This window comes from Verruconis gallopava, assembly GCF_000836295.1.
Source record: "Verruconis gallopava strain CBS 43764 unplaced genomic scaffold supercont1.10, whole genome shotgun sequence".
Classification (NCBI taxonomy): Eukaryota; Fungi; Ascomycota; class Dothideomycetes; order Venturiales; family Sympoventuriaceae; genus Verruconis; species Verruconis gallopava.
Window position 1 is genome coordinate 745,843 of NW_015622146.1, and position 24,326 is coordinate 770,168.

The window sequence follows — 24,326 nt, forward strand, 5'->3', positions numbered from 1 at the left end:
ATTGCGAGCGCGGGGCCGAGAACGCGCGAGAGCGAGGCAGAGAGAGAGAGAGGAGGAAGGAGAGCGTGCGGGCGCGGGCGTGGTAGTGGGTGTGGCACAGGCACAAGCTGGCGGGCACTGCAAACGTGGCCTCATCGCGTCGCCCGCCGCGGCCGGGCGCTGGGCTTGCGTCGAGGGCGCGGTCGTGTGATGGCGCGCCTGGCTCAGCCTGCCCTCCGGTCCGGGACCGCAAAAGCGAGGACGGCAGCGGAACACGGGGCGACGGCGACGCTCAGCGTGTAGGAAGTCTGGCCGGCGCTGCACACGTCCGACGGCGCGCGTTAGACTGCCCGGCGACACTGAGCAAGCAGCGGCCGGGTCTGCCACAGAACGCATCATCCTGGCCCAGCTGCGGTGGATAAGCTTCCCGTACGCTCGCCCTCCAGCTCGCTCATACTTTTACCCCGCAAATGCCTCGTCCTCTGCTTGTGCCTCCCCTTTCCTCGCCCATCGCCTTCCACCGCCCGGCACTGTCATCACCGCCAGCTTCGAAAGCACTCTCCAGCCCCCTCTCCCGCTCTCCCCTTCCCAACAGACCGTCGCGTCGTGGTCCTTTCTGCAAGGGACCAGCCTCTGCCCCTATCGCATCACCCAATCGTCGCCTGTCGAGTGGCGCTGCCAATAGGCGGACGGGAACGTCACGCAGCTGCATATCACGCGACTCCCTTTCGTGCTCGGATCACGTTCGCAGAACCTTCTACAGATCACCTCCCGTCGACTCATCATCTTGCATCCAAGCTTCTCATCGTCACAGCTCTATAAAAGCCTCCAGCCATCCCCTACCGCACCCGTCTTCCATCGGAACCCATCATCGTCCATCAAACTTGCTTTCTCAATCAGTAAGTCGCCTTCCCCCCCTCGTGCAGCCTCAATGCCTCGTCGATCGAATGTCGTCAGGCGTGGCCATTGAGACTGACAAGCAATCCGCGTCGTCTCGAGTCCAATTCCCATCCATCGCCTCTATGCCTCGATCCATCAAGGCCGGTGCAGATGCTGATCGTCGCCAGTGACTCGCTCTCACAAGTACAACGACCGCTACTCTGGCGATGCTACGTCACCCGACGCAGAGTACTTCCTTCCTCGCTACTTCGCAAAGCACGGTTTCGCCGATGCCGACCCCAAGAAGACGAAGAAGGACGGCGGTGGAAAGGGCAACTGGTAAGTTTCTCGTCGACTCATCGACCCCGTCATCGCCGCCGCTCATACCCCCCCCCCCCCCCCCCCCCCCCCCCAAAGCGGTCCAATGGCGCTTGGGTCTCCACTTCTCATGCATGGCGTCCCCACATTTCAGCCTTGCTGACTCACGTGTGTTACCTGGTAGGGGTCATGCCGGCGATGAGCTCGAAGACGTCAAGGGCGTCAACATGGCCAACGCCCGCCGCCGCTCCAACTCATCCACGCACTCCAAGACGTTGAAAGACTTCAAGACCAAGTTCGAGACCATCGAGCCGGAGCCTGTGTTCGAAGAGAGCATGGCCGAACCGGACGAAGAGGGCATGCGTCTTGACCACCAGAGTACCACGTCCTCCGACGACAAGAGCGTCGAGGAGGACAAGGCTTAGGTTGGCTCTCATCCGCTCTCCCTTTGCTCTCTCTCAAGCCAATCCAGTCCTGAAATGGTTGGACGAGAGGCAGCTCCATGTGACTGTATGGATTATACTTTCTGAGTGTGTGTTTTACGAAACACGGCGTCTTGCTGAAGCTTATCCATATTGACGAATTGGCGTGTGGGAGATATTCGGTATGAAAAAAAAAGCCACTTGAGGCAGGACTACGGCATTTTTATTGTGCCTGGCCTTTTGCCTACTTTTGCGACGGAAATTCGCTGACTTCGTTACGGATAACGCGACATACGATCATTTCTTTGGCGTCAACCTCACGGCTTTGAGTGCGTGGATTGGTGCTCTTAACCCAGAACTTTGTAAAATAGTCTTGCCAAGAGGCAAGTTGAATGAGCTGAACAGTAATGAAGGCTTGTTCTTTGTATTGACAGACGTGAACCGTGCTTGATTGTACGACTGCTTTTCATTTTTCCTTTTGAGTATTTGCCAAGTTGTTGCCTCCACGTTGAATATCACAACCTAGTTTGTCCAGAGAACACGTTGCATCCAACAACGCAAGCCGCGCAACCAGTGCTCGAACACCGATCTCTTCGCCTTCGCGTCTTACAGAGAAACACCGACGAGAGTATAAGCAGAAGGCCTTGAGTTGTACTGTCGACGGCTACACAACACAGCAGGACGAAGGAAGCGAAGAGCTGGCGGCCGTTAGCGAAATCCGACAAAACCCCTCCCTTTCCGCCCCTCCCCACGATAACTCCGTCGGATCCGTAGCGCATCAGAACTCCTACAGCCTCGTTTGAAAAGTCAAAAAAAAAAAAAAAATAGTAGGCCTGTGCGTGGATAGGTTTACGGAGCGCGAATTCCTCGTCGCTTGCTCAGGGCTTGAGCGCGCTGACCCTGCTGGCCACGGCTACTCACGATCGGGTCAGCTTCGTTCACGGAGTTGGCGGATGCCTTCGTACTCAGCGGCCACGATGTGCGACGGCAGGCGCGGCATTTGTCACGGGCTGGATCACGACGCCGCTTGTGACGGCTCGTGAGCGGCAGGTATATCAATCGAACGAGCCCCTCCGTCTTCCAGAACGCAACGTCGTTTGGAAGCTCCCAGGACGCCTTCCAAGTCCCGCCTTGTTCTTAGGTTGCTTGCCGCCTTAAGGACATTGCGAACGCCGACAGCGTCGAGATCGGGAAACGCAGGGCACCAGGACGGAACGCTCGCGAGGTTTGGTGCTCGTCAATCTGCGACTGTGTGGTCGGGACAACCCAACCGGACGGCCGCTGAAGGAAAAAGCATATGGCCCCGAGCCTGGACTCGTCCGTGAAGTCTGCCACGCTGGAGAGGACGAGGGGACCGAATGGAACGGCTTGGACGGACTTGACTTGCGCCAGTGAGACGTGGACGCCGGAGCATGAAGGATACCCCGCAAGCGTCGTGAATGAGACACAGCCGGCGCAAGCTGCGAACGGATCTGCAACGTTCGATATTCGGGGCACAAGAGGGCAGCATTGGCAACATTGGGCCGGTTGAGAACGATCAGAGGCGTCCCTGTTCATATGTACAATGATTGTGCTATGCGTAGAACGAAACATTTTCTAGACGTACGCCACAGATGAGACTCAACACTTTCGTACGCATTGCGCGTGTCTTTTTTTTTTTTTTCTTGATCTCATCGCACCCCAGCACCCGCGTTTAACATAGCAACTGGAGACAGCAGAGCGCCCAACGGGGTTTTTGGGTTCAAATAAGAGTCTATTTGAAGCGGCGGCGGTGGTGGTCGTGGTCGTATGTTGTACTGGGCATCTTCAGCGAAACGCGGTCACCGTCGGAAAGAGGAGAGACGTCCGATGGCCCGTGCCGTAGCACCAACCTCTTTCTCTCTCTCTCTGCCCGTCGCCTCACACGAGACAAGCACGTTTGGAGTCCTGCCAACCGCATGGTCCAAAACACCCGTCGAGTGCGAGGATCCAAGTCGCGTAGTGAGGGGGACCCGTCCAGCCTTTCCAGCACGACGCATGAGCCGCGGCCTTGGAGCGCTGTCTTCGAGCGAGCGTGCGAGCGCTCGACCGTGCAGCTCTTGGCTCCCTTTCGTCACCGGCTCCGTTCTTTGACTTCGCCCTCTCTTGACGTACAGGCAGCCACCGCGATCAGGACGTGCAAGCATCCGAAGCTTGTCCCTCACAAGCCTCGTACCGTAGCTGCAGGCTGCGAGCAAATCGCCCGTTGATTTTCCACCCTCTCCTGCCGGAGCGGCAGCCGCTTCGTCTCTCCGTAGACGGGCCCCAGGTCCGCGAGGTTTCACGTTCACCTGTCGGTCGATGTGAAACACCACGACCCGCAACCCAGCGTCGGCTCTGTTTGAGGTTGCAAAACACCCAGCCTGCGAAAGCAGCATATGGCCCGGACCCGTTCTTCGCGCGCTCTTAACTATCCGTGTGCTATTATCTGATCTTCTTGCATCTGCCCCAGAGTTTTTCTTTCTCTTACCCCCTTCCCCCTCCCTCCTCCACCCCATTGCACAATGTCAGATTCCCGGTAGCTGTTTTCTCCCTTTAATCTCTTGTCCTTATCTGTGGTAGACACACGCTCTCCTCGCCCAAACGGCCCATTAATCTGCTCACACTTTGCTCGTGCCAATCCTATCTCGTTTCTGCGAAACCGAGATGCGTGGCAATCTTGAGCTGCTGCTCATTTCGTCCTCAGTCTTGTCGGCTTCCATCGCGAGCGCTGCAGAGCAAGAGGGAAGCTTAGGCTTCACGCCTTATCTCAAGGGAAGATATTTCGACACGCAAAGAGATGACGGGGGACTCATTGCGGGGCTCGCAAATGGTATTGCGGATGGGGAGCCCGGCGCAATTCCAATGCACGAACTGTTCGGGAGACAGGTGCAGAACGGAGCGTTGACGAATCTTCAATTCTTCACAGGATCACTGGGTGGAATCAAAGCTCCTGCAATTGTGCAAAGCAACGACTCGCAACGACCGTATTCTGTCATGGGGGACACGTTTCCAGACTACGCCACGGCAGCTTCGAGGTCCTGCAGCGTGCAGAACAACAACTGCTGCAACGTAAGCATTGTAGTTCCAAGCAAGTCATGGTGGCTGATCGCTGACGGATCATAAAGCAAGCTAATGCCGCTGGCAACGCGCAGTCGGCAAACACGAACTCTCAGCAGGGCCAGTCGGGCCACCAGGATGGCCAGCAGTCGACATCGACTTCGTTGCAGCTACCTTCGAAATCCTCAACGAGCTCAGCATCCGCTTCCAGTTCGCAGGCAGGCCAGAGCCAGAACGGCGCGCAGGACCCAAATGGGGCGAATAGCCAAAGCGGATCCCAGTCCCCAGATGCAGCAAAAAGTTCAACGAGCTCCGCAGCACACAGCTCGAGTGGGGCGGCGCAGCAAAGTGCAAATCAACATGCGAACACCAAGACAAGCAGCACGAGAAGCTCGAGCACGACTGGATCAAGTTCGACGGGATCAAGCTCGAGAGGCTCAAGTACAAGCAGCTCCGTAAAGGCGGGAAGCACGTCAGATGGCGGCCAGCAAAGCCAGAATCAACAGCAGGGGAGCCAGATGAACGGCAGCGCCAATTCCAACGCGAATGAGAATCAGCGGAGACAGAGCAACGAGGAGCTCAGCGTGGAGAACTGCAACGCCCAGATGACGCAGTGCAATGCCGTCATCAAGTCTGCGCCCTTTCAAACGTTCAACCTCGTCAATGTTGGGCCCGATCCCAACGATCCGTCATTCGACTTGTTGTGCTCACCGTGAAACGAATAGCAGTCGCTCTCCAGACAAGGAGGAGCATCCACGGAAGAACCCACCCCACCCCTCTGATTTCTTTTCCCTTTTTATTTCCCTGAAAATTTGGCATATTCAGCGTTGGAGTTGGGGTTTCAACGGTACCACTCGCATTTACCCTCGCTTGGGCTCATTGCATTGGGAGGCACAACGCGCCACAGCCGCGTTATATAAAACTTCGATCATTTTGATCCGCGTGGCTGGTCAGGAAAGGAAGCCAACCTGGACACGCGCATCATACCCTTGTAACATTTATATGACTGAAATCAGAGTTCTGAACATGATCACTCTTCTTCGTCCCGCTTTGCAATTGTCTGCCTGTTCCAACAGCTTGCACCCGAGAGCCCGTGATCTCATTGTCTCGCCTAAAGATTTAAGACGGCGGCTGACACTTGCGGCCAACCTGAGCCGCTCTCCCCTTAATTCTCCAGGGCCTCCAAGAAGGCCGGGCTCTCGTTCCCTTCGGTGACCTTCGCGACCGGAACGAGGTGCGAAGCCCCCGTCTCCTGCTGAAGCCGCCGGATGTACGCCTGGGCGACCTCGATCCACATGGCCTTCTCCTGCCGGCTTGCGCCGCTGCCCTCCCACACCCAGACGACCTTTCCGGTGTCGAACAAGAAGACGTCGTCGCTGCGGAGGTCGCGCAGGGTCGCGGCCCCGCTCTTCACCACGTCGAGAGCGAGTCGGCCGCCGGCGTCGCTGATGCGCAAAAGCCGCGGCTGGCGAGCGGCCTCCTCTGCGCTCACCGGCCTCGCGGACCTGCGCGGGGCGTCGCCTTCGCCTTCGCCGTCGCCGTCGCCGTCGTCGTCGTTGTTCTCCCCACTTCGCAGCTGATCGAGCACAATCTTCGAACGTGGCTCGGCCTGCGAGACGACTTCGACGTCGACGTGCTTGGCTAGGGTGAGATCGCTGACGACCTGCGCCGCCTTGGCCTTCTCCATCGGGCTGGCATGGCGGCCCTGCCAGACCCAGATCTTGTCGCCTTTGTCGAGAACCTGCGCGTCCGCGTCAGTCACGGCTTCGTGAGAAGAGGGGAGATCTTTCCGCATCAATCCCCTCCCCCCCTTCCCGCGCCCACTGCGCGGATGTACTTACGAAGACGTCGTGTTCGTCGAGGCTGCTCGCTCTGGGTTCGACTTCGACGACCATGAGCGAGTCCGACGGCTTTGCTGACGGGTGTCTAGCGCATGCGTTGTCAGCGACGTCTTTTTTTTTTCCTTTTTTTTTTAGGAAAATATATGTATATGTATATGTACAGCAACAAAAAGAAAAAGAAAAAAGAAAAAAAAAACACTCTACGCTGCGCACGAACCAAAGTGAGATAGACGTACTTGAAGATCCTCAGCAACGTCGTCACCCGCTTCGGCTCCTTCTCCTGCTCGACGTGCCGGAAGCCGCTTCGCACGCCGCCCCTGCGGACGACGATGCGCGGGAACAGGGCCACGAAGTCGTCCGACATGTGCGCCTGCAGCTCCCTGTGTTGGACGGCCGCGCCGCCGAGGAACTCGTCGAGCTCGACGGCCTTGTACGCGGCCGTGCCGGCCTCGTCCTGCGACGTCTTGGAGCCGAGCCAGAAGAAGATCTCGTGCACGAGGCGCGCGTGGCCAGCCTTCCTGACCTGGGCGGAGCGGAGCACGACGTAGCTGTCGCCGTCGTAGAACTGGCCGTGCTGATCCCCCGGCAGGGGGATCACCTGAAAGTCTTCCACGCGCCAGACGAAGAGGCCTGGCTCCCGACCGACGACGCCGTTGTTCCATGCTGGTTCCGAGGCGGCGGAGTTGTACCTGAAAGCAAGGTCAGCATGGTCATCTTTCTGAGGCCTTGGCTGCACCCTTCTGAAAGCCCGAGCGAAGTACGTGTCGTTTGACGGACGCGGACAAAGACGTACTTAACTTTGTGATCAAGATCCGACCCAATAAGCTCCACGTTGGAATCCTTGAGGTCATACTCTTCGAGGTGGACAAGTCCTTCGTGAGGCGGCATGTTTGCGGATCTCCTACGCAATTAAAACCAGCTAGACTGAAGCAGTTCTGGAAAAAAAAAAAAAAAAAAAAAAAAAAGAATGTCACGTCGAAGAGAGCGCAAGTGTTCTAGACGTTCAAGAGGCTCTGTCTCGTCATTCCCGTCTCGAGCCTGTCGAGCAAAATCAGGGCTTGCCATTGGTCGATCGTTTCTACTTCTGATGCTCGCCAATAATACTAGAGAAGTCGACGATAATTGCAACAATATTACCAATTTTTGGAGATAGGATGACGCTATTGCGCTTTGGTAATTCCAAATCAACGGCCGCTTGACACGATTTGATTGCAGTTCAGGCCTAGCAGAGTGCAGCACCCCAGCAGGATCCAAGGTCATATATGCCCGTAACATCGTCATTCTCATCCAATACATAAGCTAGTGTCATGTGGTCTACTCGATTACAGTAGAACGGATAAAGCCGCCATGTCGGTTTGTTATATGCATATTACCCCGTCCGGACGCCTTGCAAAATGTTATGCATGTTCCATTCGACAGTACTTGTGATTCAAAAAGCCCAATTCCAGAGATACGCCCATCGATAATTCTTTTGTCCATGCTGTGCCCGTTCCTGTAACTGAAGTTGCAGCGATATGAAAGAGAGGGGGGGACTGCCTCGTCCTTTTCTACTCATCGATGTCCGATTAGTTCGATAGTCATGCGGTCACTTCCTTCGTCATCATCCTCGTCATCCTGTTCCCCAAGATTCAAGGTATCTTCATCGCTTTCTTCGTCGTCGTACTCACCCTCGCTGTCGTCGTCGTCTTCTTCTTCTTCTTCTTCTTCTTCTTCTTCTTCTTCCTCCTCATCGCTGCTCTCGCCATCAACAACCCAGCTCTCATCCTCTCGCCAGTCACGTTCCTCCTCTCCCTCTGCACTTCCTCTGATATCGCAACGACCCTCCCTAAGAAACTGTCGCGGTACTCCGTCGGCAATCTGGTCGTCGAAGTAATGGCGAATGGGGCTCAGACCACGCCCGACGCGGTCGAGCACGCCAAGATCAAAGGGAAAATTGAACCCAGGCATGGACGGCATGTTCGGCATGTTCGGCAGCCCCGAGGGCAGTCGCGCGCGATACTCGGCGAGACTGGGCAGGCGATTCGAAAGCTCCGGAAGCCGTGGTAACTCGGGGAACGTGATGTTGAAAGTGTCGCCTCCCGGTCGCACGCTGCGGGGACGGCTGTTCGCGCCGTCCTCGTCGTCGAGGAAGTACGGTCTGACAGTCACGGGGGCGGTGACCGTCCGCCGGAAGTTCGTTCTCCCGCTCTCGGCTCTTCGTTCGCGTCTCCGCTCAGCAAAATCCTCAAGGTCCCGTCGGACGTCTTCACTCTCGGCCATCATGCGGACGGTCTGGGTGTTGAAGCCGTCGCACCTTCCGCACTTGACTCCCAACCAGTGGAAGCAGCCCACGGTCAGACTGCCGCAATCATTGCACTTGACCTCGACCTTGACGTCGCTCCACTCACGAGGCATCGGTTGGTGGCGAATCTCTTCCTCGAGCTTTCGCCATTGCGTCTCCATGTTCACGGCAGAGCGCTTGCAGATAGGACATTGGTAGGTGGACATCATGAGAGAGTTGTAGCAGTGGTGGTGTAGGTAATGACCGCAGGGCATGGCGACAATCTCGAGAGGAGAGGTGAACATGTAGTCTAGACAAAGGGGGCAGTTTGAATCGGTGGCGTTTTCAATGCACGTGTGCGTGGCGTAGTGGGCAATGGAGATACAGACGTTGCATTTCTGGCCATCGAATGTTAGCTTCAATCTCACGATCCAGTGCCTTGAAGAGCGCATCATGGGCACCAACCTTGCAGTGCACGAAATCCTTGCCCAGCCCTTCGCCCCGTCTGCATATCCCGCAATCCGCGCAGTGGTAGATCCTCTTGCTCGCATCGTCATCCCAAAGCTTGCATATGTCACAGTAATACCACGCTGCCATCTCTCCACACTCCTTGCAGTATTGCGCAGCTGCCTGCGGCGTCCAACACAGCATGCAAAGCATATTCTCGGTGGCCTTGCGGTTAAGATGGTGCGTCGTCGTTGCGGCATCGTGGCAGTGCCGGCATGAGAACCATTCCTTGCAGTCGTAGCATTGTACCTTGACGTTGCGCTTGTAATGCTTGCAGCCCAGCACGGGCTCCGAGTTCTCTGTGATAGCCGTGTTAGCGGCGGCGGCGCCAACATCATCATGGCTTTCGTCGGCAGCGGTTCGGTCGGGGTCGACAAGAGGGCGATATGAGGGTTGGAGGTCTTCCGGATGAATGTTGAAAGGGTTGCTAGGATCGATTGGAGGGACGTGTACGCTGACGATGCTCTCCGGGCTCGCCGGCGTCGTGATGCAGCTCAATGGACTTGAGGGCATGAATGCACGCTCCTGCGACGTCATTGATGCTGGCGATTGCGGCCGCAAAGACATCTGCGCAGCTTGCCATTCCTCCGTCATGAGATCGTGCATGCGCCGCGCCTTCTCGGCTTGTGACGCGTTCGATTCGCGAATCTGATGGATCTTCTGGCGAAGGAGACGCATGCCATCGTCAGCAGGTAGTGACTGGGCGGCCATCGAGGGGGAGTCCTGCGGCAGCGACATCTGCGCTCTCGGAATATCCCGTGCAGCGCTTGTCGGTTGCTCGTGCACTTGCGACGACGGCGTTGATGACGGCATGTCTGCGGTGTCTACCACTGCGTTTGGATCACCTGTGCTGATGTCGTTCTCAGGGCCGGGAGCGAGCAGTCCGATGTCTAGTCCGGCGTCGACTCGACCGTTTCCTACAGGCGTATTCCGGCCTTCATGGCACTCGTAAGGATCACGCGGCGATTCGAGTGTGTCTCCCGCAACGGCGCTGGCAAGTGCAATGTGCTCGGATTCTGGACTGTGGGGCTGCGGTTGAGTACGACGTCGAGGTCGCGAGCGTTGTGCGTGGTTCCCCTCCGGGGTGAGAGCACCAGGACGAACGGCAGGACTGGGGCTTTCGTCGGCTATAGCACTGTCGTCACCGTCGTGCCCGCCGCAGAGCTCGCTGCTTGCGCGAGAGCATGTGCGGTGCGGAGTCGAGGGATCGGCTTCATTTTCTTGCGGCGTTGCTGCTGCTGCTGCGTCTGCTGCAGCACTTGCATGTGACGGAGCAGCAGCTGCACGGGCTGTGGTTGGCAGAGGCGGTGGTGGTGGTGGTGGTGGCGGTCTGGCCTGCGACCCCTGCGAGGAGAAGCGACGGGCTTGACGTACGACAGGCTCGACGATGAAGGACGAGAACAGGCTGCTCATGAGTGCCGTAGGAGCAAGGTCAGGAAGCGGACTGCCAATGTGCCTCGCGAGGTTGTGGGAGGTTGGTCGGGTCCTGGCGGGAGCAGACGCTGCCACTGCCAGTGCTACTGCTGCTAGCGGCGCGAACTGCAGAGGAGAGCCAGCGTCTGCCAGTGACGACGCCGGGCGTCCACCAAGCGCAGTCGCGTCCGACGACGGCGGCGAGGGAGACACGGCCCGTCGTGCTCCTGCAAACTACAGTCACTGCTGGCCATGCTCCGTCCGCACCGCCAACACCGCCGCCAATGCCAACGCCGGCATCCCTCAGCTTCTTGCGCTGCTGTCGCCTCTCCTCTTGCTCCGTCTCTGCCTGGGGTCACGCCACGCGCCTGCGATGCGCGCCATCTCTTTGCGCAGGCCGAGACGATTCCGCCGCCAACTCGCCGATGCTGGATCTCCCTCAACTGATACAAGTATCTTCGTCATCCTCCTCGCAGCCGTCGGCCCACCGCGAGCCGTGGGCCGCGCACGCTCTCGCCATCCCTCCCTCGCATCTCCTTCCGTCCCCACCGCGACGCGGAGATTTCGCGCTGGTCTTACTGCCGTCGCTTGCGCTCTTCGATTCTCCTTCCCCATGTGTACGCGCTTCGACGCCAGGGGCTGCCGGTCTTTGTCCAATTTAAAGAAGATTCCCTGATCCCTACGCTCGAATGCGCCCCTCCCCCCCCCTCCCAGGTACCCGTCCGTTCTGCCTCTCGCTTAGGTCCGTCAAATCCTCCAAAGATCGATCCGTCCACTGATCAGCATATAACCGTCAGCCATGACGTTCGCTCCGCCCGCGTTGTACAAGTACGCGCCAACACATGCATGTCATCGACCCTGTAGCCAAGGTGATCCTGTCAGGCTGTCAACTCCACTTTGCCGCACGGTTCGTCAACGACTGGACTGGTGTGTGGAATGAAATTAAACAACGTCACCCCTCCTGGTCTCCTCCTCAATCACCCTGGTATATCAAGGGGATTTCTTTTTCTCTAAATTCTATTCGCCCAGGAAAAGGGACCAGGGGTGTAAACGATCTGCAGAGGCGCAATCGATAATACTCGCATGGTAGCACGAGTACAACGTGCTCAATCCTGTAAGCGATGGAACATTGCGATGGTCACCATTGGCTCGTGGTGTCTTAATCGGTCATGGTCAAAGAGCAGCACGTCAAGTGAGCCCGACTTGACATTTGTAATTGATATCCTAAGCTCTAGAGTCTCTTTGATTCTCTCCCGTCCCGACTCTTTCGCCAAGTTTGCACATAGAAACGGCGGTTTTCAACCCGTTCTTCCGCCGCATCGATCCGAGAGGAAAGGAATGCACACAATATAAGTTGTAGAGACAAGCCTTCTCAAATTTTTAGGTCGTACGCCCTTCCTTGGTGTTCCCCTTCTTATCAGGTTCTACAGACTGAAGGCAAAAGTGCAACCCCAAAAAGCGAGTGACAACGCCGAGAACCTTTTTTTGATCCTCACAGCCAGGTGTATCCATGTGTTATCCAAAACAAGAAAATCCCATATGATGCCCACAAGACGTACAGAGAAAAGAAAGATTACTGCAGGAGGTATCTTTTCAGCAGAAACACATGTGAGGAAAAAGGGAAATACATCAAAAAATGTTGTGAGGAGAGAGAACAAACCCCGAGGTCCATCCAGAAAGCTCCCTCCGATGAGAAAATATATAAAAAAAAATTCATGCCGCCCAAAACAACATTTCCCCGTATGTCGTAAATAAAGTGTATCCCCACAAAGAAAACTTGGTCCGATACTCCTGTATCCCATAATATGTGAATAAAAAACGCCACATCGTCGAGTCCGTGAAAAGAGGCCGTAACAGTTGAAACATCGAAAAAAAAAACCAGAGGGTGAAAAGAGAATTGCGCTCGCTGATAGTCTAGCGTAGCGGGCTGGTTCCAGAACGGTCAAATGAGCTGCGCGTCACTTGTCCGTGTAAGCAGGCGAGGGATAGTGCTCAGGTGGAGGACTTGGAGCTACCCAAGTGCAACGATCCCCATAGGTCAAACTTGCCTTGTGGTGCAAGTGTGCTCACGCTCTCTTTGCTAGCATGACTGCTGCCCTCAACGGGGCTATTGCGTGCCGTGTTGATCGCTGATGCAGGGGCAGAAGGGATTGCAGGCACTGTAATCGACTGCTGGTTCGTCTCCCTCGGCTCTAGCAACAGCGAGCGTCGGTAGAACGTCTGCACGTTCGCCTGCTCAGAGTTTCGCACTCTCTGAATTTGCGATTCCATCCACTCTTGCATTTCGGGTACAGGTTGAAGCTTATACGGCACTTGGAAGCCTTGGAGCTGTCCGATAATTTTGGCCGTCTTGGTATGCTTGTCGAAGTTAATCACAGACTTGCCCTGCCCGTCGGGACCGTCGGCACCAGGTAGCTGGCGGGTGGTCTGGTTGCCTACGTCGACGAACGTTAGGTCCGTCAGGTAGATGCCCACGAAAGGGATGCAAGGAGCCACGTGGTTTTGCAGACGCTGACGAAGCACTGCATAGTTCTTGCTGACGTCGACAATGGTCTTTAGCTCGTCAAGGCGCGCCTTGGTTTTCGCGCTGACGAGGTCCCAAGTCTTCTTTAGGCGAAGGACCATGGAGCTGTTGAGTGAGCAGACAATTGCCATCAAAGTGTCGTAGTTTGCAAGCTCGAGACACTTGACGCAGATCTTGACCCACTGCTTGATTATGAGGGCACGCTTTTTAGGCTCCTCATGCTGAAGAATGGTATCTGCGACAAGATTCGTGAGATCGGTGGAGAGAGTGCTCATCGCGCGAACGTTGACCGCGCGAGAGTCGTGCTTCTTCGTCCACTCGAGACCGAGAAGTTCCTCTGGGCGGATGGAGCAAAACAGCTTCGACTCAATCAGTGTCATTTGGCGTGCTATCTCCAACGGGTCGAAGTCGGTGATGCTGCATTGCGATTTTGGATTTCGTAACAAAGCCAGCTGACTCTTGGTGATCAATGGCGCAGGAGCTACTTCGTTGGAGTGAACTGTCACAGACGTGCTCGTCTTGCCCAATGAGGAGACCATGCGTGGCACAAGAGTACCATCGCGCATGTCTGCAACACGTGCTGCCAATTCAGCTAATCGCTTGCCAGCAGCCGGCAGAGCTGCAACCAAAGGGCCACGTGCAAAGTCATTGATGAGGCCGAGTGCCTCTGCATCGGTGTCGCATTGCCAGTGGCTTTCGAGCCATCCTTTGAAGACGTTGTACACTCGCAGTCTGACTGGAACACCGGCGACAGGGCTTGAGCCAATATACTCGAAGCGGTCGATAAGACACCGCGCAAATTCGTATGGGGTGGTGAAGAGGCGAAAGGTCAGGTAAAATGTCGTGGTGAACACTGCATCTGGTGTTGTGTCATGTGTCGTGAGCTTTTCAACCAACGCCGGAAGTGAACCGCCAGTGATCTGGCCCTCCTTGTTGTAAACCAGTTCATGCGCATATGTTTTTTCGAGAACGGCTTCTTCGAGAGCGGCCTCGTCGTTCACCGTGGTCTGGAGCTCAGACATGCTGCCAAAACTACCCGTCATTTGAGGGTACTCGCCCGCAGGCTGGACGGGAGACCCATCTGGAGTGGTTGCTCGCGTAGAGGCAAGCGATACCTCACTCCCATTGCCGATGTGACTGCTGTTTCGCCATGAGCTACTGGTATCCGCTGCGGAAGTATTCACACTATCTGCCCGTGTTGCACGACCGTAAAATCTGGACGCTGGTGCTTCTTGGCTGTTGAACGATGATGTTGCACTGTTGGGGCTGATGTCGACGTGAACCTGGGACGATGGGACCTGCAGCTGTGAAAGTCGAGGTGACGAAGCACGTAATGAGCGTATCGATGGCGGAGGCGGGCTGTCCGCGAGAACAGGCTCATTCTGCTGACAAACAGGTGATTGTGGTTCTGGTGGTAGAGGTGCTTCTCGCGTAGGAGATTGCGGGGGTTCCGGAAGAGGTTTCGACTCGGAGTCCACTCCTGGCGCGGACGGCGTTGGCTGTGGTGGCTCTGGAAGTGGCTTCTGCGCGTACATCGCAATAACGTCCATCTCCGCTCCTTGCGAGGCATCTTGACTTGGCACATGGACATGTCTGACCTCAGTGGTCTCGACGTGGTGAACTTGAAATTGCTCGAGAGTCTGGAAGACATCATCCATCAATCCAAGACCGACAGATTCAAATTCAAAGTCACCAATCCGTTCGATGCAATTTCGAGCCTTAGTGACACACTCTCCAGCGGCGCGAATACAGTTTGTTGATGTCGATACCAGTTGGGCATTGCGGTCCGTGTCGAGGACATGTGGTTCATCTCCGTTGATCTGACTGAACATGTCTCTGGTCGCCTGGACGAGCTCCGCAAGTCGAGTATACATGATGTCTCGTGCATCGGCTAGTTGTGCTGATCGCTGACCGTCGCGCGCCCATACTTCTTCTACGATCGCAAGAAGCTGCCTGCAAGCTGCAACAGCTTGCTGAGTTGTCGAAGTTAATTCTTGCGACGAACGTGACTGCAGATGCGACCCGATAAAAGTAGCTAATAGTCCAAGGAATGAGTCGTGTGCCTCGTTGAGTCGGACGGAAGCAAGGTTGTGCCTTGTAGACGCTCCGCTGCCCCCGTAGGACATTCGATGTGACACGGAGAGTCTTTTTGAATGAAGCGACAGTGGTCGCGGGACAAGATTGGTGGTGGATGATGTCGGGGAGGATGCTGAAATTTGTGCCTGCAGCGGGTATGCACGACTACGTGGTGATGTATCCGTTGTCCCAATCAGCTCTTCTTTGGGTGTCTGATCCACTGGTGACACCGCATCTTGGACCGAAGCCCCTGTGACCTCTTCGTGGGACAAGGCATGCTCTCGTGGCTGTACATTGTCGCTTCGCTCACCCTGTTCTGATGTATCGACTGGTGGCGTCGGCAATCTATTATTAGGGTCCGCGAAGTCGATCGTGTCCGAAGCCTGCTCTGGTGCGACATCCTGACTCCAAACGTCCAGAAATCTGACTGCTCGGATAACGACCTTGAACGCTTTTAACACAAGTTCGTCAAGAAGCTCGTATACTGATGTGGTCAGCCCATCTGGTTGTAGGTTTGCTTGCAGCTCCTTGGCGATCTTGACAAGTGATGACAAGTCCCCTAAAAGTCCCTTGCGCAAACGGCGCAGCCCGACGTGATTCAAAATCAACGGAGAGTCTCTCGAAAGACAGTCCGTTTGCTCCTATGAGAGAACAGGTCAGCCAGCTGTCATATTTCCGGTGTAATAGAGCACGAGTTGCGAACAGCCCATACTTACCAAGAAATACCGCACGCCTGCGATCATCCCTCGCACGTAGTCCTGACGTGTAAACGCCTCCAGGTTATCATTCTCTCCGTTTCGTACCAAGTTCCACAGGTGCGTCAATGCATTAAGCAGGTTACGAAGGAATTGTGGATCGTAGGCCTCACAGTAATTTGTTGGTAGCCATCCTCTGGCCCCCGACACCAGTAGCGTACCGTCCGCCCAACCGTTCGGGTGAATTGAATGCACTAAAATCACGTCCCCCTGATTGATGGGCACTGTTATCGAAGATTCGTCTGTCGAGGATGACACTGTGGATGAAGGATGGAAATGGTAGAAGGCACGCAGATAGTTGTGGAACGTCGTTGCGGATTCCATCTCTCGCTTCGGCGTCAAAGGTGGCGATATCTGCAGATTGGACCGGTTTGTCTCAACACTACGCTGAGTTTTTGACGATGACTGTCTAACGTGGCCGGTTCTTCGGGGGCGCCCTCGTGATGTTGTCCTTCCGAGCGTCGCGCTTGAGACAGATTCGCCCCAGCTGATGTTTGTCGTCTCCGAATACGCGCTCATCGGCTCTGGCTCTTCCTCTTCTACGCGCCCCAAGGCGTCCCTCCGCAAGTCTAGTGGCGCTGCAAAGCCGCGCATGCTGAAAGCTATACCAACAATGGCGCGGGTGTCAATTGCAGGCTCTACCGTGCGACTGGAATCATTGGATCTGTCCTTGGGTGAATCGCAAAAGCCAGACAATGGAAATGGTGGCCTAATTCCAAAAAGCGAGAATTGTAGCCTAGATACTAAGTCTCAAAATAAGACTGTGTTTTCGTGTGGGTAAAGAGGTTCAAGAAGCCTCCTGTTACGAGTTGGCACCACGTACAGATGGCTCGAGGCACTCCTTCCTGTACGTACGTATTTGTGTTTCTGAAAAGGTGTCAGTCCAGTCACGCCTACTTGCCAATTGTTGCATGTTGAGACAAGAACGACGGCTGCACATACCCAACCAAGTGGTCTGGAGCAGAGTGGAATCTGCGGTCTCGATCTGGAAATCAGATCTTCCAAAGAGGTCCACCTGTGATCAACTTGTGGGCACCAGGCGCATTAAAAGGTTCCAGGACCCTCTTTGGTTGCGGGCAGCAAAAAGCAAGACACCTACAATGCAAGCAATGTTGGGATAAGTGCCTGCGCAGATGAGAATGCAGGTGCAGCTGAGCAAGTGTTCCGGTTGGTTCGAAGGTGGAAACGGTCGTCGGAGTGAGAGACTGCGACTCAGATGTGAAACGGGATGTATCGGTTCGAGGTTACTCGCTCTCTCACTCTTTTTTCCCTCTACTTCTTCGTCCCAAATCAAAACACAGGTCTGCGATCGACTGTGCTCTGTCCAAAATCAACGGTAATGATCAAATGACCAAAAAGTCTATTCACGCGCCCCGTGGTAACGTGAAAGTCTGCTGAGATGTCCTGGTAAGGGAAGATCAGCGAATGGATAGATATTGAGCGAGCGCGGCACAGGCAAGGGTTTGCCTGTCTGGGGAAAAAAAGAACGGTGTCAATTGTGCATCCGTGGGTATCCTTGGAATAAGTTTGTAAAGGGTGAAGAACAGAGACACAGGTTCCAGAGGAGACAGGCAAGGGCAATGCTGAACGACCTTGGAAAAGGATATGAAAGCACAGGAGGCGCTGTATAGGAGAATAATAGAGGGATAACTAGGTGCACAGGGTGCCAGGCCGAAGAGCGTCTCCATGGGAATGGAACAGTCGAAGATCGGCCCTGCACATGCACGGGCAAAAGTCACTAGCTCTTCTTCATGATAGCGTTGCCGGGATTTCGGTAGTGGTCGAAGACAGGCCATGGCTAGGAACGCCACGCGCAGACACCAATTTCACGCCCACCAGGAGAGTTCCAGGGTAGGGGCAGGAAGGCCCGCAAGCGATCGGGACATTCCCACATCTGGAGTGCGAGGACGAACTACTATTACTCAGGTTCATCATCAGGGATTCTGCCCCGGCATTACCAAGCCGTCGAATGACGGAGAGAGGCTCAGCATCAACAGTCGCAAGCTCCAGTTCAGACACTCTCACTCGATCACTTTTGCCGTCGTCTGTCGATTGAGCGCCATTGTCGCTGATCCAGCACCATTCTCCTCTCGCGTGCTCCTGCGCAAGACTGATGCATCCACGGCGAATTTACGGCGAGACTTGTGCTCCACTCGAGGCTCAGGCTTTTTTTTTTCTCTCTTGTCTACACAGTATATTCAAGGCTTGTATGTCTGCGCCGTCCTGGTGGAACGCCCTGGCTTAGCTCAACAGTCCGGATAGGGTCAACCTGTAGGAACACCAGTCGGCCCCCGGATAGGCACTCGAAACTGCAGCCCACTCTAGCTCGGCCCCAGCGGAAGGCAAAGACTAAGCGACAGCGCGGTATACTGTACTCTCTTTGGTTGGGCTCCCATAATTGGTGCACCAAGGGAATGAATTACAATCCTACACGCACGCGAGCAAGTGCCGTGCTTCATCATCCTTTCCCTATCGCACCTATTGTCGTCTTTCCTTGATCACGCCGTTCATCTCCATCTCGTCTTCTCGGTCGACACAGCATCGTCGAATGAGCCTGAGAGGAGTGGGCAAGCGCTGAAAAGAAATTACTAAGGCCGTCCGAAATTCGGATTGGTCGTTTCCCATGGCGTGAAGACTCCCAACTGGCGACTCAGCTTGCGTGCCACTTCCCGACAGTCCGGAAGCACCGTGCAGCTTGCCCCTGCTCTTAAGTCTTCACCCGCCCGCCCGCTTTTAACTTGGTCTAGCCTCGTGCTCACCTCTCGAGGGCACTGTGCGAACCCCCACCGGCTCTGGTGTATAGCGTAGCTGGAGAAGGCAAAGATGGTCAGAAGAGCTTCGCAGATCTTGGTAAACCATCTGTCATAAGAACTGGCTAACATCTCCACTGCATTCAGCGCTTCGGCGAATTTTTCCTTCTGAGACAAACGTTGGTGAGGTCATACACGGAGCTGGGACGTCAACCGTTTTTCCAGCCCCATTGTGATCCTTTCTCCTCGTGCTGCTCTTGTCCCTATCCGTGCTGGAAATGTTTTTTTGTCATGCTGATATTAAAAGAGACGAGGACATTGTAGCTCCGAGGAGACCAGTACTTGGCCATAGATACGACGTGCTGACACGTGAACTTCGTAAGTTAAACACCAATCGTGCCGTCCTCTTCACACACACAGCACATGCGCGCCCTCAAGGTGGTTGACGACATCCCGTAACTGCTCGGTATGGCCCGCTGGTGTTTCTCACGCTTGCGCGGCTTTCAGGTGCAATCACACCGAGTTCACCAATCGTAGAATAGGATCTCCTACCAAACGGGAAAGATGGCTTGATATCAGATGTGATCTGAGCAGATTCAGGATTCAGAATTTCACCCCCGTGGTGTGGGGGCCCAGCAGGCTGTCAGCACAATCGTCTTCTTCAGTAGTAGTGTCACCGCCATGAGATCGCCTTCTTGACATTGCACGGACATGTTTTATGCAGGGAGCATCAAATGTGGCACGACGGCAGGTGCCTTCGGACGTCGGACTGTGAATCCATAATTAATGGAGCACCATGAAAAAGAAAAATTTTCCGCAGACGTGTCTTTAGCGTGGCAGACAAAATGTGGACGTGTGAAGACCGCTGTCCGCAGCCGTGAGTACATTGACGTTGAATCCTTCCCGATCCCTCGGACGTGTGACAGAGGATGAAAGGGATAGAACAAAAGTCTATTCCTCCAGTGCACTCAGCTCAAGCCCGTCCTAGAACTTGGAAGCCGGAGGGCCCGTCCAAAAGTCACGCTCAATTCCCTAGAAATCCCGACAAGACGTTTCCGTCACGTATCTCAGAAGATGATGGCGCAACTCTCGGCTGCCCAGTGGTGCACAAACATCGTCCCGCAGCACAGAGGAAGTCCTCACAGCGCTGCAGAACCCGGGCGGTGGGTGAGAGGCGCTGCGAGCTGTCTGGTGGTGAGACTACACGTCTGTTGCACCAATCCTCTGAGTCACCACCCGCGTCGCGTTGTGTTCGTCGCCGAACCTTGCTGGTGCGGGCCTTCCATACTAAACTTTCGCGTTTCCATCGCGGGCCGATGTTGCTGTTGTTGTTGTTGTTTGTTGATGATCATGTCATGCGCGGCACGCTGCGTCCTCCATAACCCGCTACTGAACGACCAAATGATCGGACCCGAGCTCTCGTGCCTCAAGATTCACCCTAAGGCAAGCCTCAAGTGGACCGAGGATCGAACGGGCGTCGGGGAAGCTGAGGGGGTTTGTGGCAGGATGGAAAAAAAGAATTAACTGTTCGGGTCAAAAAGGCCGGCGTCCATTCGAGCGCCAAGGTCTAGCTAGATTCAAACCGCAACGACTCCTGCGGATCGCTGGGCCTTGATGCTTTTTCCTTCGCGGACCAGCAGCCCATGCTCCAACGCGCGACCAAAGAGTAGCACCGAAGCTATCGAAAACACCAGACAGCAGTGGCTCGAAGCAGACTCCCAACGCTTTCGAGCATAGCCCCTCTGTACTAGAGACAGACGGTCGTGTCCCTGCCGGTCACGGAGCCCCTCTCACAGAGAAACCTTACTGTCGATCTGCCAGTCGAGGTCCGTCCCTGACTCCTGCAGCCAACGTGGACATCTGGCCTACCGCGATGATGCCATGCGGAACAGTCACAGATCGGCATGCGCAGCGACCTGTAATGGTGATAAGGAATCTGTCGATGAAGATGGTGTCATAGAATCACAACTATCGATACGAGATTGATGGTGATGAGCAGGTGACTTGCCGTTATTCGACTGCGGCCCTGCGCGGTAGCCGATCGAAAAGCAAAGGCCAGCCGTTCCTTGACTGCCGTGGTGAATTGTCTGCGCTCCTTTGCAAGGACCATCTGCACCCCAGAGCCGTTTGCTTGCTGTCGCTGAAGCTTGGAGCGGCTGCTCTGTTGTTCTTGTGTGCCGTGCCCTTCCTCGCTTCTGCTGGTTCAACAAGCATGTTGGGATCCTTATTCTACAGCATTTCGTTTCGACACCAGGACCGTGGCATCAGCATGGCACTTGATTATGCAGCGTGAGCAAACGTTTGACAAGTCAAAAATAGCCGTCGCCATGTCTGCTGTGCGCCATGCGAAGCAGCGTAATAATTCCGCCACTCTTTTCATCCTTTCGCATGTATCGAACCTGCTCAAGCGAATTCACACGCCACGTAAAGACGTAAGCTACTCTACGCTGTCGACTTCGACCCGCTTGCGTGTTTTCTCAGAGCCACTCCAACAGTGGAGGCTTTTCGTCCATAGCATCTCGTATTCGATCAGTCTGTTTCAATTGTTCCAGGGGTTTCTGCAGGCCGAACAGTGCAAAGCCCAGGGGTGACCTCTGCCGTGCCGTTCCAACGGGCACCTAAATTTTCCTTCCTATCGCCTACAAATCCAAACTTCCGGGGCGGCGGGACGAGCAACGGGATAGCAATAATGACCTGGCGAAGCACTGATCGCCGCAACGGTCCGGTCTAGCCTTCTCAGCATTCAGGTGGTGCTACCGTGATGTCTCTAATGCACCTTCCAGCAGATTTATCAGATGGCAGCTCTTGGCCTCTGGACTGTTCCTCTTCGGCTAAAGCGATGCCACGGTGCGGAACAAGGGGGAGATGTGACGACGTGGTCCAGGATGTGCTGCACGAACTGATCTCTGGAGGAACAGCCTCGAGAAAATCCATTTATTGTACGCTCTGAAAGACGAATTGACGTATCCGAAAGCAAGAGTCGGAGTTGTCGATCACGTCCGGCCTCGAAATTTGGTCAAATGATATGTTCATTGGCTCTGGATACGGACTGAAAGCCGTGGAACCAGACTTGTTTTCTGCACATTCAAAGGTTCAGAGTCATCGTTTTCTCCTCTCCTGAACATTGCGAGGTTTGGTTTCGGACATCAAAGGTCGCAAAACGGTACCCGTCAACGGCCAAAAGGTCAGAGCAGTCCTTAACGCCTATGCTCAAATGCGCCTAACCCGTGCTTGAGGCGAACGGAACGGACACAACGTGCTCGAATTAGGCCATCTTTATGTCGTCTCAACACTGGAGAGGTCAGCATTTTCGTAAAAGAATTGTTCTTTTCGTCCCCCAGCAAGCGCCGTTCTGACCACAGTTTACGCTGCACCCGTCATTCGCTGGCTACATAATCTAGAACATATTGTAGCCCTTGAGCGCACAATCGCAATGGTTCAAGCACAAAGTGAAACCACACTCTCGCCAATCCAGGGACATCTTGATGCAAAACCATTGAGCTCTACGCCTCTGTAGTCAAGATAGGATGACTGGTCCGAACATGCTGCACCGTTGCTGAACCCAAGATCGCTGGATCATGCAAGTTTATCCTGGACCTGTTCATGCCAGTCGAACACAATGACTACCTGAAAAATCCTGGCTTGCGGCATCGGGCCAGCTGCACAACTAAAGTACCTTGCTAAGCAGCACTTTGCGGTTACTTTTTTCTGTTTGCGACTAATGCCCTCCGACGGCATGTTATAAACAGGAAAATGGAATTGACGCGATCATCTAACCACTTTCCGTGGCTTGACCCGGTTGCGACGCTGGCTCAGTGATTCTTTGTCGGCATTTCCGAAGCAACCACGACGTCACCTAGAGCAAGTTCAAGGTCTTTCTCTGAACATGACGGTCTCAAAAGAGACGAGGCCAGTACTGATTAGGCCGTTACGCAACGCTACGTTTTCTGATGTTGCCGAGAGGTATTCTAGCCATGCATAGCCAGGTGAACGTACCGAATAAACAGGTGATGAATTTATTCCCGCCTTCTGGTTGTGCACTTACGTTTTGAACCTCTTGAGGCGAGAAACGAGAGCGATGTTCTCAAGACATCCTAGCTAGCTGTTGCTTCCGTGACTACATCGGTCTGCAGAACATTGTTCGTTCCAAGCCTTCAATGCCCCGGGTTGTGACTGACGTGCTACCGGGATCATTAATCGTATGAAACAGATCGAGTTATGGCTATAGCACCTCCCGCGGCGAGGATCATACAAAAGTCCTCGCATTCGCCCACACACGGACTTCGAACTCCTCTGCCGCCAGCTTTCACAGCATCGTGGAAGAAAATCCCCGCTTTTAGCATGGTCCTTCTTTCATCCTTGCCTTCTCATGTCACCACTTCCACCACAAGAGCCGGACGACGGGCAGGGCCTCCGTGACGGATCGTGACTACCGCAGTCAACGACATTTTTCGGCCGTAGGCATTGCAATGAGCCACACATGTTCCGACAGTCTGTGACAGGCCTTCATAATGAGGTACTGAAGTTCGCCCGCATCTAGCAAGCGGCGCGGTTATACGAGGAACAGTTTGAAGCGTCTCGTCTTCGTGTCTCGGTAAACCGAAGTGTAAACCAAAAAGTTTTAGCGACGATCTCGACATGCTCGGCGTACGCTCAGAACCACGCGACCAGCCTCTGGGCAGGGAAATACCTTCCTCAATGCCTCGTGCAATCAGGCTGTACTTGTAGGATCGTCCATCTGTGCTAGGATCATGGGAGGTTTTTTTTTTCTTCCTGTCCGGCGCAGGTTTCCCTTTCCGGTCCAACACAGGAATCCAGACTCTACGTGACGAACGAGCGGAGCGGTGCTTCAAGACAAGTCAACAAGAATGGTTTCTGCGTTCGCTTAGAATGTTTCGTCCATGTGCGCGGGCTGGGCTCGAAATCCGTGCTGAGGTTTGGAAGGACCTCTTAAAGCGCGATGTCTAACCCCCCTCATCAACATGCATGCTCATGTCTAATCGCTTTGTATGGGACCTTGCACGACGTCTCCGTTCATCCTCAGGACAGAAGGACAACATCCAGCCCCGTGAGTTCCGTGTACGCTGCTCACTTCGGGTCTGAGCATCGTACGTGTGATGCTGTGGTTCTTTTCACCCTGTGATATTCTTTTTTTTTTCTCTCGGCTTACGATACGACCTGTTCTTGTTTATTCATCACGGTCAAGCTCCCGTGGTTCACTTGGAGACTTGGTGCCAGCACGCTCACGAAAAGACGAGGCCCCCTACAACGCGGAAGAAACCGTGCATCATTCGCACTGACTCCAAGTCCATGCAAAGCTTTCCAACTCTAGAATGCATGTGCTGGAAGTAAAAAAGGCTCACGCTTTCAACTGCGAGGTGTGTTCGCGTAGTCGAGAACAAATGAAGATTGTAAGATGTCATGGAGAACCCCATTCTTCTAGTTAAAGTCTAGCGCCTTTTCTCGCGCAATAGAACTAGCCTTCTGCTCAGCCTTGACTGGAACAATGTCAGTACGCAAACGACGGGAATCAGGCGGATGGCCG

General features: G+C 54.7%; 5 protein-coding genes across 5 annotated transcripts; 2 read left to right on the top strand and 3 right to left on the bottom strand.

Annotated features, from left to right (window-relative positions):
- Window positions 1–470: 470 nt before the first annotated feature.
- Window positions 471–2,057, top strand: PV09_03916 (uncharacterized protein). The gene is made up of 3 exons (XM_016357183.1): window positions 471–878; window positions 1,047–1,197; window positions 1,361–2,057. Coding segments are annotated over exons 1-3 (393 nt in total). The 5' UTR covers window positions 471–877; the 3' UTR covers window positions 1,602–2,057.
- Window positions 2,058–3,746: 1,689 nt separating this feature from the next.
- On the top strand, window positions 3,747–5,658 carry PV09_03917 (uncharacterized protein). The gene is made up of 2 exons (XM_016357184.1): window positions 3,747–4,667; window positions 4,724–5,658. The coding sequence occupies exons 1-2, from the start codon at window positions 4,263–4,265 to the stop codon at window positions 5,369–5,371; spliced, it is 1,053 nt and encodes a 350-aa protein (XP_016215273.1). The 5' UTR covers window positions 3,747–4,262; the 3' UTR covers window positions 5,372–5,658.
- Window positions 5,659–5,820: 162 nt separating this feature from the next.
- Window positions 5,821–7,444, bottom strand: PV09_03918 (uncharacterized protein; the record flags this gene model as incomplete). Its single annotated transcript, XM_016357185.1, has 4 exons — window positions 7,290–7,444; window positions 6,733–7,185; window positions 6,497–6,581; window positions 5,821–6,396 (listed from the first exon to the last, which is right to left on the bottom strand). The coding sequence occupies exons 1-4, from the start codon at window positions 7,382–7,384 to the stop codon at window positions 5,821–5,823; spliced, it is 1,209 nt and encodes a 402-aa protein (XP_016215274.1). The 5' UTR covers window positions 7,385–7,444.
- Window positions 7,445–7,547: 103 nt separating this feature from the next.
- Window positions 7,548–10,955, bottom strand: PV09_03919 (uncharacterized protein). The gene is made up of 2 exons (XM_016357186.1): window positions 9,222–10,955; window positions 7,548–9,154 (listed from the first exon to the last, which is right to left on the bottom strand). Exons 1-2 carry the CDS (start codon window positions 10,674–10,676, stop codon window positions 8,048–8,050), a joined length of 2,562 nt encoding a protein of 853 aa, XP_016215275.1. The 5' UTR covers window positions 10,677–10,955; the 3' UTR covers window positions 7,548–8,047.
- Window positions 10,956–11,855: 900 nt separating this feature from the next.
- Window positions 11,856–17,643, bottom strand: PV09_03920 (uncharacterized protein). Its single transcript, XM_016357187.1, has 3 exons — window positions 16,974–17,643; window positions 15,993–16,898; window positions 11,856–15,917 (listed from the first exon to the last, which is right to left on the bottom strand). The coding sequence occupies exons 2-3, from the start codon at window positions 16,623–16,625 to the stop codon at window positions 12,669–12,671; spliced, it is 3,882 nt and encodes a 1,293-aa protein (XP_016215276.1). The 5' UTR covers window positions 16,626–16,898; window positions 16,974–17,643; the 3' UTR covers window positions 11,856–12,668.
- Window positions 17,644–24,326: the final 6,683 nt, after the last annotated feature.

What these genes read in the sequence shown, in the direction of transcription:
- PV09_03917 (XM_016357184.1), top strand. Translation starts at nt 4,263, where the DNA reads ATGCGTGGCAATCTTGAGCTGCTGCTCATTTCGTCCTCAGTCTTGTCG. An exon ending in AGAACAACAACTGCTGCAAC is followed by an intron (nt 4,668 to 4,723) that starts GTAAGCATTGTA and finishes CGGATCATAAAG; the next exon opens with CAAGCTAATGCCGCTGGCAA.
- PV09_03919 (XM_016357186.1), bottom strand. Translation starts at nt 10,676, where the DNA reads ATGAGCAGCCTGTTCTCGTCCTTCATCGTCGAGCCTGTCGTACGTCAA. An exon ending in AGGATTTCGTGCACTGCAAG is followed by an intron (nt 9,155 to 9,221) that starts GTTGGTGCCCAT and finishes TTCGATGGCCAG; the next exon opens with AAATGCAACGTCTGTATCTC.
- PV09_03920 (XM_016357187.1), bottom strand. Translation starts at nt 16,625, where the DNA reads ATGCGCGGCTTTGCAGCGCCACTAGACTTGCGGAGGGACGCCTTGGGG. An exon ending in CAGGCGTGCGGTATTTCTTG is followed by an intron (nt 15,918 to 15,992) that starts GTAAGTATGGGC and finishes GTTCTCTCATAG; the next exon opens with GAGCAAACGGACTGTCTTTC.
- PV09_03916 (XM_016357183.1), top strand. An exon ending in GGCGGTGGAAAGGGCAACTG is followed by an intron (nt 1,198 to 1,360) that starts GTAAGTTTCTCG and finishes GTTACCTGGTAG; the next exon opens with GGGTCATGCCGGCGATGAGC.